Below are 13,335 nucleotides of genomic sequence, written 5' to 3' on the forward strand. Positions count from 1 at the left end.
AATTAAGAAAATAAACAAGCCATTCAAAATACATTAACTCTCTCCATAAGGCATTTGGAATTGTTCCAGTTATATATTTTCAAGAGTTTCATTTACTTCCAAAAGCTACAAATATTGTATTAAAATGTAAATAACTGAAGCAAATAAAAAAGTATAAAGAAACAATAATAAAGGCAAGAAAAGTCAATTAAGTTTTCTCTTAGGAAGAAAGAAGGACATGATTAATTCTGTTGAGAATTTAATCCGTTTCCAGGATCAACAATGCCAGTTCAAGGAAGAGTTGCCTTAATTTGGTCACATTTCTCAGGTAGAGGGTAGAATCTGGAGTCCAGGGTTTCCTTTAAGTTAGACAAAATGTGATAAACTAAAAGCATTCTCCCTTTTCACCTATACTCATAACTAGTCTCAAGATTACTTATTGTTTTTCAACTTTGTATTCTCATATCCTGAATGAGAATAAATGATACCCTCTCAGACATAGTAGGCACTCTACCCTCATATCTATTGTTTCTTAAGTTGTCCTCAAACATTTGGCACAATTCTGTGACCAGAGTGAGTATTCCACAAATATTTATTGGTGAAGAAGGGGAATAGAAAGAAAATACCAAAGATGTTCCTACTGGGAAAAGGTCACTAATTATTATCTAATTGCATAATTTTGTATTACCTCATAGAATATCAGAACACTATTAATATATGTTAAAATTAAATCTGAGATGGAGAAACAGATATTAAAAGATTGATTAATTTAAACATTGTTTATTATTCTATTATTCAAGCAAGAACATCTTTAGAATGAGAAAATAGTCATTTTGATGCCTTAGATTGCATTGTCTAATCCTTACATTTGATTTCCTTAATCATATATTTTTGCAAGACTCATGATCAGTTGTTCTTTTCTGATCTTATTTCTTTGATAAAAAATAATACTTAGACACCTTCATGGTAGATACTTAAATAACAGAGGTAAGTAGAATGAGAAATGCTTAATATCCCTAAAAAAATTAAACTTTGAGAGAAGTCTATATCCCATACAGAATCTAACTAGTGTACCATATATGTTTAAAAATTATAGTTCATCCTTTTCTTCATCACTGATCTTATAGCATTCAGATTATTAAATAGCACTATAAATTATATGATCTAACAATAAGGAAACCAATTAAAAGTTTTTACACAATTATAATTCTTACAAAACTCCCTCATATCTGTACCCTGTAGATCACTGAATGTCAAGCCTTGTTAAAAAGAACTGGAACATTTTCCAAGTAAGGTACCTGATGATACTGAGAAACATTCTCCAAGTAAGGTATCTGATGATACTGAGGATTGTTGTGCAACCTCGGGCTTCAGTTTTACTGTCGAAATGTGGCCTAAATCATTTTGGTTTTTGAAAATTGCATTTGATAACTAATATGAACCTCCAATTGAAAACAAATAATTACATTATTAATGAAACAAGATAGACCATTAAGAACTAATACCTCACATTTAAAGTAAAGTTTTTCTGCTCCCTGCCAGTCTTTCCACTAACAAGAACTTTCAAAATTTCACTAATATAGAAGCTGCACAAGCTCTGAAATCCTTAATCTATATGTAATTTCAATTTCACAAGATTGAAATCAATGAAATAAAATCAACATATAAATCAGATGAAAGTGGAAAGCTCGTGCATGGTACAGCCACATAAAGCCTCACAGAAATGTCAGAAAGTCTTTCTTCCCTTTGTATCCTACGCATACTTCCACCCACCAGAAAAAAAAAATAATGTTTTACAACCGCTAGCTTGGAAGGATAGCTAGAGAATTGGGTTTGTTTATTTAGGATCCCTAAAGTAGCCAACAGTGGATAGATGGATATGAATATGCATGAATAGAAAAGTAGATTGATGGATGGAAGAAATATTATTATTATTTCACACTCATGTGTATATAAATAAAAATTTAGAAGAAATTCACTGCAGTAGTTCATCCTTACAGAATCAAATTCATCTGAGGACTCTTCAAAATGAAAATATAATTTGGTCTAAAATGAGCGTGGAAGTTTTATGCAAAACTGGCAGATATATGTAGAATATCACCTCCTTTAGTTGGGAGATAATTTCATTCAGAATCTGAAGTAATTTAATAATAAAACGGAAGAGAAATATGATGCTAATCAATAAGAAATTATGTCATTTGAAGGCTTGTTTGAGGTGTTTTGTTTAAGAGATAGAATCTCATTAGTTTTACAGCCACCCCACTTGAATCAAATGTATGATATGTCAAGATTGTTGTAATGTTTTGAGCAACTAATAAAAAATATATATATATAAAAAAAGAGAGAGATAGGATCTCATTGTTTGCCCAAGCTGGCTCCCAACTCCTGGGCTCAAGCAATCTTCAGCAATCCACCTCTGCCTCTGGAATAGTTGGGACTACAGGCACAGTACACTTTAATATTGGAATGATCTCAAACATTATAATTCAGTTTAATTAGGGCAGCCTGTCCAACAGGAGGATAGCCACTAGGTTTCAGTGAATTCTAAAATGCTCTTTTCTAGGTTCTAGTCAGGAATGGAAATTTCTAAGGAAGTTGGAATATCAAATCCTGCCAAACAGGACAAGGTCTCTAGAAATGGTCTGTTTTGTGAGGAATGTTGAGACTACTGTAAACTAGAGCAGAGGGAAAAGGCTCTTGGAAAGCAAGAGGGTTATTAAAAATCATGAGAGAATACCAAACAAATACAATTGTTCAGGGAAATCACATATAGAGCTGCTCTATGAGACTAAAACGCCCTATCAGTCAGACACAGATCTTTTCCAGTTACTTATAAAACAGTATCAAAAACTGTTATTTGTTGTTTGGAGTTTCTAAAACCTGGTTGTTACATTCTTAGAGACATATACTAAATCTAGATAAAAAAAAATCAACTGCTGTATCATTATTATAACACCCTTGAGTGAACAACTGTAACTACATTTTCCAGGCCTGGTGGGGAAGAAAAAGAATGATGTTTTCAAACTGATTAACTACAGTACCTCATTGCACGGCAGTATGAAGAAACAGATTTGGAAACACAGCACCAAGATTAGTGAAGCCTTTGAGTCATAGTCTCAATTTGGGTCTCATCATTTTACCTGGCAACAGTGCCAATTTAGCAGGCACCGGGCTGTGCAGATAGATTTGCATGTAAATGAACACAGTTTGGGGCATTTTGCTTTGCCTGAGAAGAGAGGGACATCACTTTCTCTGGCACTACAAAAATAAAACAGAGATTGACACAGAAGAGTCCAGGGCAGAGTCCATTACTGGGAGAGCTAATTTGGCAGATGTGTCAAACTCCTGGAGATCATGAGTAGCACTTCTAAGAAGCACTAAAGAGTGAAAAATGCAGATGTGAAAGGCATTGAAGAATAAAATATAGACATAACATTCTGAAGTGATTATTTCATTCTTAGTATTCCTTTACAAAGTTTTTCATATTTCAAATATATAATTAGTACTTTTCATAATAAAAGATATTAAACCAATTTTTAAATAAAGAAAAATTTTTAATAAAAATAGCTTTAAAATAAAAAATAAAGAAGAATATCAAACATTGAGATTGAACAATGCTACACGCTTTATTATTACTGTAGAATTTTGCTAATTATTTTAGCCCCCCACCTCTAATCTAGTCATCATGGCCTGGATCTTTACATAATGACACTTTAACAGATAATCTCAGTCATATGGTTCCCATAAAGCATAGTCATCCAGGGAAAAAAAAATTTCAATTTCTTCCCTATCTATGCAAAATATCCTTTACTCTAACTCCATTCAGTCAAGTAGTTTTTTACTGAGTTTAAAGAAGCATGTAAGACAATATAAAGCATGGAGAAATATAGTTAGTAATAGATTCTGGCATTCAGAAACATTATGGTCTAATATGAGAGAAAACATTAGTACAAATAAAAGTGTCAGAGATGGATCTTAAAAATATAAATATCATAAAATAGAATAAGGAACTACCTTGATTATTAGAGAACAGGAACAAAAATGTGTGGGTAGATGGATAAGTGAGTACATGAATCGATGGAAAATTGAGAGATGTCAATTGGAAAAAAGAAAAATCCTCTTTTTACATAAAGACCTCTCTTAAGAACAAGGACTTGGACTGGCCTCAGTTTCTAGCACAATACCAGAGATCAGAGAAGGCATTTAGCAAATCTCCATTGAAGGAATGAGTGAATAAATTCATGAATAAATATTTCTATTTCATATTATAGACACATTTTAAATCTATGCAAACAATTCATATAATTAATTCCTATTGATTTCTGATTGAAAAACTGAAATAGAAGCAAAATGTTTTATAAAGCAAAAAAGCACATTCACAGTTGCCACATCATTTAAATGTTTAATTTTTTTTAATTGCAAAGATAAAGATACCTTCAGTTTATGATTCTCCCCATTACTTAGATGGAATGAGGGGACTACTAAGGTACAAATTTGTAAAGACACATAAAACTGCTAAAGTCCAGAATTCTATTTTTATTCTAAATACATTTTGTTATAAGAACTATGACCTTTCAAATGGAACTCTTAATTTATTTTTTCTCTTTGTGTTTTAACCCTGGGGGAATTAACTATATAATGTACTTTTCACACAAAAAGTACTAGTAGAATTATTATGTTTCTACAAACAATGTTTTCTTTCACCGTTTTCTCAAATTACAGACACTTGAAATTTTTCAAATTCACATCAAGTTCCTGCCTTATTTATTACTCTGTACTTGTGATCCCAGAAAGGTAACTTGGCTCTGCAGAAAATACCAAAAGTTAATATTAAGGCTTGAATTACATCTAAGAACTTTAAAATACTTTAAAGAATATTCAAGTTAGGCTTTTTAAATGTTTTTAACATAAATAACATCGATTCAGCCCCTTAAGTACTTCTTGAAAATGTTTTTTAAATAATTTACTCATAGAATCAAGATAATTAAAATTAATGATCGAAGTGTCTATTGTACACACACCAATTAACCATTAGAATGCTAAAGTTTTGTAGTAGATAGATTGCTCTTCAAACAAATAAATCAGTTTCAAACTAAAATATATTATCTCTGTGGGAGAGTCTATAAAAGTAAATATTGAATCACTTCCCAGCAGTGTTGACTTTCACCAATAAATCAGGAAAATAACAACATTACTTTCAAACAAAAAAGATGGCTATTTCATTTTACACCCACGGAGGATGAATAGTATAGTTAGTAGAATCAGCCAATCAGCACATAACACATATGTATGGATATTGATGTCCTTATACACAAAAACACTATAATTATTCTCTAGCTCACCACGCCTCACACGAGAGAGACCCTGGGTTTGATCCTCAGCACCACATAAAAATAAATAAACAAAATAAAGATATTGTGTTCATGTATAATTTAAACATTTTTTTAAAAAGATAATAAAAAAGAAAAAAAACCAGAAAAATCCTTTCAACAATGGAGAGAAGTAGAATTCTTACTAGGTAATATTTGGCCTTAGATAAATGCTAGATTTATCTGTGAAATGGGGGGACATCACGGCATTCTTTTCAAAGATAATTAGTAGTATGAGTATTTATACTTACTAAAAACTATATTCAGACATAACATATGCTTGAGGAACTGCTAACCAACTAATTCAGTATGAGAAATACACATACAGGTTCATACATATATATACACATATTTTATAAATATATATAGATATTATTATTTATACAGTGAATATAAGGTTAATAATTGCTTTTATTTAATCACAAATTGGAAACTTTAAAAAACTATTCTTTCCCTTTATAATCATATACTTAGCTTAAACATTATATATGAATGGGGAAAATCATTAATACTTGGTTATTTTTATTTAACTATAATTTTTATAAGAAAGGTACATATTATTGATGTTGAAACACCTACTGAAGAATTAGTACTAGCAAATGTCATTGACATCAAGATATTACTAGTTAAGCATATCAAAATTTTTCCCAAGAGAATTTTTCTAAGTAATGGGTCAGCTACTACCTCTTATAATTAGAATAGCATATAATGATTTCTTAGCTCAAATGCTTATGATAATGCATTAAAATGTGTCAAATGATAATGTTTTCTAGAGAGCAAGTTTCTACATTCCTGAAACTGTATGAGTTATGCTTCAAGAATAATTATCTCACCTGGAAAACAGTGACTTAGGATTAAAGGAAGCCATGAGAAATTATATGTAAAAGTTTATCAGGTAAAAGAACACTGAAAGAAACTGTTCTCTCTCAGAAAGACAGGACAAGAGGATTCTATGAATACTTCAAATAGAAGATTCTAAAGAAAAGTCTGGGAAGAAAGAGAAAGAAACGGGGGCTCTCACAAAAATAGAAGGAAGACAAAGAGTAGAAGATGAGGAGTGAGAGGAAAGGAAGAGAGAAGGGCAAGGGGAGTACTGGGGAATGAAATCTATCAAGTATGCTAGGTCCATGTATATGTACAAATACACCAAAGTGAACCACACACACACACACACACACACACACACACACACACATGCACATATATATATTATTGCCGCAGTCTGGCTGGGCACAATTCAGGAGCCACTTATCAAAAGAAACGAATTTTATTTTTAGAACACACACACCACACCACACAGCTCCTCAGGAAAAACCTTCAGAGCCCAACTGCCACCACCGGCTTCCCACAAGCCTCTCAACCTCCCCCACTCCTCCTGCTCTTGAGGCTGATTGGCTGGGTTGTGTGGGCAGAGCCAAAAAAAGTCCCCCACTGAGCAGCTCCGAGGTCTGAAAGGGCGGGGAAACAGCCCAATGAGCATCACCGCAGAGGAGCCAATCAGTTGGCAGGTAGAAGTTTGCTGGGGCCCGTTTCGGCTGTGGCTCTCAACATATTATATGTATAATATATATACACACATATAAAATAGACTAGTTAAAATAATAACAACAATAAAGGGAGATCACTGGCATAAGGCAAGCAGATCTGGGGAAGAAAAATGGGAAGGGAAAGTACTGAGAAATGAGATTGATCAAACCATATTATGTACCTGTATCTATATGGAACAATGAATTCCACTCTTATGTATAATTACAATATACCAATTTTAAAAAAAGAGTCTTAAAATAAAAAGTTTTGGGGAGGCAGTAGCCTTATTAGGTTTAAATATCCTACTGCCCCTTCTGGAACCAATCTAATCATTTTAGGCACATAGGGTCACTGCTTATTTTCTTTACTAAGTTATATTGTCCAAATTGGAATAACAAGTAGAAACTAGGACTGTATTGTTGAACACTTTAACCATATTGAAAAGCATATAATAGAACAATTTAAAAATAGAGGGGGAGAGAGAGAGACAAAGGAAGGGAGGCTGGAGTGTGGGGAAGAGAACAGGTTAGTTTAAAAAGAGAAAAGAAAACCAAGGCCACTTGATTATCTGAACAAGAGGATGCTGTGTTTGCTGTGGCTTAGTGACAGGTAGAATTTACATGGACTGCATCTAAGCTTCACACAGCATTTAATGCCAACTGGTAGGCTCTCCATCACAACCCAGCCATCAGTCACTTTTTTGTGCAAGGATATGTCCTCCCAATAGAATAAAAAAAAAAAAAAAAAATTGCTGGATTCACAGTAATTGTCCAAAACTCTGCATCAAATTTTTTTTTCTGATGTGAAATATACCATATGCAAATTTTAATATTCAAATATATAAGATAGTTTATTTGAAATATAAACAGTTTTACTTCTATTCAAAATTTTTTTTGAAATAATGGAAATATCACAAATTGTCATCTGCTGTGTTTCCAAACAAGTGACTATAATTTGAAAGGAGCAGATAAATTTCTTTTTATGGTAAGAACCAAAATAAAGCTCTCTTACAGTACTGCAACTTGGGGTAGCAAGTGGTGTGTTATTACTTGAGGAGAAAGAATTTGCACATGTTATATTTGACTTACTATTTTAATTGCTTTATTTAAGAATCTAATACCCCACATTGAGAAAGTACTAAATATTTATTATGATGTTGATATGGAGAAAAAAAGTCATTATAAATAGTACATGTAACATGTTTATGAGGAAAAATTTTTCTGACAAAAATATAATTTTTCATTATATTTAGAGCCAAAAATATTCCTCCACACATAAATTTATATAATATCATATTTTCATTTACATTTATTATATTTAAGAATTATTACTTTGTATGTACTCAATTGTAAAACCAAACTATAATGCTTACAATTACATACAAATTTATATTACAGGAATATTCTAATATAATAATTATTTCAAAGAGTGTAGTCTTTTGGTAAAAGTTTCATCTTATTAATAAACAAACTAGATCTTAAATTTAAATAAAATTTGTTTGTACACTACATATTTTGATATATGTTGTAGCAATCATACTTAAAGTCAATATCTGGTGAATTATCATGTATGGTAACTTGTAGGAAGAAATTATAATTTAAAAGAAAATCAGTGATCTTATTCTATGTGTAAAACACTTGGTTCATTCACTAGTGTTTGGTTTATACATATTGCTTATCATAGTGTCACATGAGCAGATTTAATAGATTTTCATTCAGCAGATTAGTCACTAAAGAATAAACCTGCCTTTCACATCTATATAAAATACTTAAAAATAAGAAACTGGGAAAGAAATTACTTGTATAAACCCAACAAAATACTTTGTGAAAATTATCTTACCATTTCAATAAAATTGCCAATGAAAAAGTATCATAATTCAGCAAACTTATCTGAGCTCGATTTTAAAAATCTGTAAATGTTCATACGTGTGTATACATATGCTATATTACATATATATCTACAGGTACATATATTTATAAATAGCTTATATAGACAACATAAATCTGTTATAATTAACAAATGTATCAACAAAATTTGTGTTTCTCATACCTTAATAGAATGGTTTTGAAATCATTAGTAATTACTATATAGATGACACATATACATGTATACAATTGTATATCATGTACTCCTATAAATGCATATTTGTATATATCCAATGCTAGCTCCTATATTTTCAAAATCATTTAAGTCAACTTTAAAAAATCCATGGTCTATTCCCATATGGTTAGCTGTTAAATTCTACTTACTAATATCCTTTCTGTTATTTTTTGATAGTAACTATCATCAACTGTTATGATGTACTTTCAAATGAGGGAAAAAATACACGTTAAATGTCTATACTGCTTGTAAGTACTGTCCCAATTTTAGAAAGAGCAAAATGTCAAAAAAAGTGAAAAATATATTGAAACAGTATAGACATGAGTAAGGTGTTTCCAAATAAGACATATTCAACAAGAAGAAATCCTCTAAAGAAAATATGTGAGATTTTTTTTAGTAGACATTCATAGCAAACTATTTAATTGATATGGTTCAAATTAGGACTTATGTTCTGGATATCAGGAGCCTCTAGATATTAAATCAAGCAAGAAATTATGTGTATACAAACAAACAGAAGAAAGTATCTTGGCATATTATTTTTCAGAAATTGTGACCATAGAAATTATAAATCATTCACAGTAGAGTTAATTCCAAGAAAGTCAGGAAAGATTTAGCATGTGTTATGTATAATTTTCTATGACAAATAAGAAAAAGTGTATAAAACCCTACAAATATATGACCCAAACACATTGCAGAGCATTGATTTCCCAGAGGCCAATGTAAAACTCACATGCCCAGCTATGTTTATTCTCTCCTATAATTGAAATTCATTCATGCTGCACAATTGCTTTTACATGATAAAATATCTTAGTTATTACATCTGTAACAATAGAGATTCTTAGTTATTTTAAATGGAAGTATTCTATTTTACTATTAAGTATTACCTTTATGATTTCTCAATTGTCTTGACCATCTTTAAATTGCTATAATGTATTTTATTCACATATCAGACAAGTTCATGCTTCCAATTTTAAAATTCTACATAAATAGAAAGAATTACTCAGAAATTTCATTTGATGAACTGCATTACACTTTTGTTTCCAAGAACTTTTGATACATTGATATACATTTATTAAATAGATAATCTCAATATAAGGGAATATTTATACTGAAGATAAAGTAAGGAAATAGTTTCTCAAGCAATTTTATTGAAGGAGAAATAAGTGTGGCTGAAAGGGTAGGGATGAAAAGAGAAGAAGCTGAAGGTTCTAATCATGGAGAAGAAGGAAGGGGGAATAAAGAAGCAATTAATAAAAGAATAGAACCTAGACATTCTATTTTCCTTAGTTTTGTGCTTTAATCTCAATTGAGATCAGAAGGGAAATATAGTTAGATGTGCTCAAACAGAAATGCATTTTATTCATTCACTCAACAAGTTTTCATTAAAGGAAATCCAATAACATGAATTAGTAATTAGGATATTGTATTAGATCATTTTCTGTTGCCAGTAATATAGTACCACAGACTGGATGAATCACGAAGAAAAGAAGTCTAGTTTGGCTCAGGGTTCTGAAGGTGTAAAGTTGAGGGCTCTTACCTGGTGATGGCCATCTTGCTGCCATCCATGGGAATGGAAGCACAAGGCATTACACGACAAGAGACAGGGAACATGTATATGTATATATGTGTCTTCTCGCTCCCTCATTTTATGAAGTCACTGGGATTCAATCCTGCAGACTCCACCCTGATGAGTTTATCTAAACCTAATCAACTTCTCAAAGCCCCACCTCTAAATACCATAGTCAGATTAAGTTTCCACCCATTTAATACATTTCAACATATGAGGTCTTGGAGGACATGCAAACAATATCTAAACTAAGGTGGATATTAAATCAAGATCAGGTTGAAGGTTCCTCAAACCTACTTTTTAGGAGAAGCTTTTATGTTATTGGAGAAAAAATGGGAATGATCTATAGACTTTGACAACTAATTACATCTAAGACTACCTGTTGTCTGTAATGTGTCTCCCTTCTGCTCACAATAGTTGTATGTGACTTTTTTCCTTCACATCCTTATATCTTGCTTTCTTTTATTAGCAATGGAGTCAGATCCTCACCTGTTCTACTGGTTCTTTCAAACCAGCATCATCTTTTGATGATTTTTAGACCTTTACAGAGGAGTTTTCAATTTTCCTTGGGAGTTCCTACAGTTCCAAATTTGAATACATTAACTAAAGTATAGCATTAATGTTTCAAGGAATCTTTGTGATGAAAGTTATGGATAAGAATAGCCAGAATGACTTAACTAAAAAATTCTCCTCTGCAATGGTTCTCAAAGTGTAGTATGTGGATTAACAGCACCCATTTCATATAGGAACTTGTATGAAAATGCCCTATCCCAAACCTTTTGGGGACAATGGAATAGGTAATTGAAGAAGAGGGAGGTGATACGTTCATGCATGCTAAAGTTTGAGAGTCACTGTTTTTGTTTTGTTTTGTTTTGTTTTGTTTGTTTGCATCCTAATATCAGAGGTAACCAAATAATAGCTGTCTTAGTTCTAAAACCACAGGTTTACCCCAATTAGGGGAAGCAATTTTTTGACTTCTCTGATGCAGGAACTTTTTAATTCATTTTTATATCCACATATACCGCAATTTATTTATCTGAATGTTCTTCAGTAGGACATTCAGATAACATTGAACAGCTTTCCCCAGACATTAAAAATGTTTCTGTGAGCTCAAAATATGAGAGGAAGGAGCAGGATAGTGCAGGGACACTAGAGCCACAGGTGTAACTGTAGAGGTTAGTCAAGTCAGCACTTGAGTCTCCATATCTTGCCCCTCATGTTGTCTGTCTCTTTATAACTGACTTTTCTCATGTCATTTTTCCCCAGATACCTTTATCTATGAATGTGTCAACCTTTCTGGCATACGACCAGCCCACAATAAGTTATTGTGGGGTGCATCATGAGCTTCTCTCTCATAAATCCTTTGAAACGAATGCACAGGAAGATACGATGGAAACACACCTAGAGACTGAGCTGGACCTGAGCACAATCACAACAGCTGGCCGAATCAGTGACCATAAACAGCCACTGGCTTAACTGAGCTGACTGGTGGCCAAGGGTTGCTACCAAACTTTGTAACCTCAAGGACAAAAATGAGGAAGATCTGTTCATTGTGACTCTGAAAAACAAAACAAAACAAAAATCCCCTGTTCAAATAAAACAAAAATCAAGATTGATTCATGAAATAAAGAAGACATGAATTGTTTCAAGTCCTCACTTTGTAATTAGCTAAGTTGTGCAGTATTTTTTTGACTTAAAGAGTATGACCCTGAAAAAAAAAAAGAATCGATTTTTCAAAACTCATCCTACCTACGTGTAAAAACTGTACAGAGCTAATGTATTTTTCATATTGTAAAGTTTCAATTATAGAAACAACTGGTATGTACAGTACCATAATTTAATTACATTTTACTTTACAAACTTTACATATTTCAGTTTCTAAAATTTTAAATTAACAAAAATTATTTCTTGTGTTATTCAAAGTTACTCAGTTTTGTAGGGACTGTTTTGTTACTGCTTTTGTGCCCAGAAACCTTGACTCTAAAATTCTGTGCTGTGCAAAATATGCACGATTTTTATCATGCTTACTGCGTAGAATTTTATCTACTTGTTCCAGAAATAATACATTAACCAAAAAGGATTTAATTGTTCAGACTTGTAAGAGGTTCTTCAATTACATAGACAGGTTTTTCTTATAAATGAAAAAAAAAATCAAAAGATTTTTTAACAGTTCTTCTCAGATTTAACTGTTGCCTTGAATTACAGCCTAGTTTCTAAGCAGTGAAATGTAATGATAAAGAGGGATATTTTAACAACATATTTCCGAATGAATGACTCATTATTTCATTCTTTTGAGTAACCATTGTTAAGGGTTGGGGGGAGTAGTATGGACAAGACATCACTGGAAACAAAGGCCGTAACCACAGCAACAGACTTTGATACACTTAAAAGGTGCAGCTGCCAGTGACAAAGAAAAACTTTTGTTACATCTCATTATTTTCAGGCCAAGGTGGGAGGAATAGAGCATAATAACTATACAGTAGCAATTTTTCTTCTAATTAACCCAAAGCGGTTTACCTAAAAATAACCATCAGTCAGTGCAAAATGTGCCTGGTTCTTAAGACAACTTTTCATTTAGAACTCTGAGACTATTTTGGGCACTTCTCAAAGGAAAAATATGAAATTTTTGTCATTGTGTGCTACATCCACTGCTCCTGAGGGACAACTTTAAACAATATAATTCATTCAATATAGAAGTGAGCCATGGTAGAGAAATGTATCACTCAATTAGATTATAAACATCCATATTATGTTCCAAATTGTTTACATTGCCCTCCATAATGGAATTCACCT

General features: G+C 32.1%; 2 protein-coding genes across 2 annotated transcripts in view; one reads left to right on the forward strand and one right to left on the reverse strand.

Annotated features, from left to right (window-relative positions):
• Lrrtm3 (leucine rich repeat transmembrane neuronal 3) overlaps positions 1-12,018 on the forward strand; it is a 162,415-nt gene extending 150,397 nt beyond the window's left edge. The window contains exon 3 of the mRNA XM_076835160.1: positions 11,809-12,018. Coding sequence (XP_076691275.1) covers positions 11,809-12,018 — 210 coding nt within the window. The remainder of the gene's footprint in view (positions 1-11,808) is intronic.
• Positions 1-13,335, reverse strand: part of Ctnna3 (catenin alpha 3) — a 1,643,966-nt gene that overhangs the window by 1,105,728 nt on the left and 524,903 nt on the right. The window lies entirely within an intron of this gene.

Source organism: Callospermophilus lateralis, chromosome 15 (assembly GCF_048772815.1).
Source record: "Callospermophilus lateralis isolate mCalLat2 chromosome 15, mCalLat2.hap1, whole genome shotgun sequence".
NCBI classification, from domain to species: Eukaryota; Metazoa; Chordata; class Mammalia; order Rodentia; family Sciuridae; genus Callospermophilus; species Callospermophilus lateralis.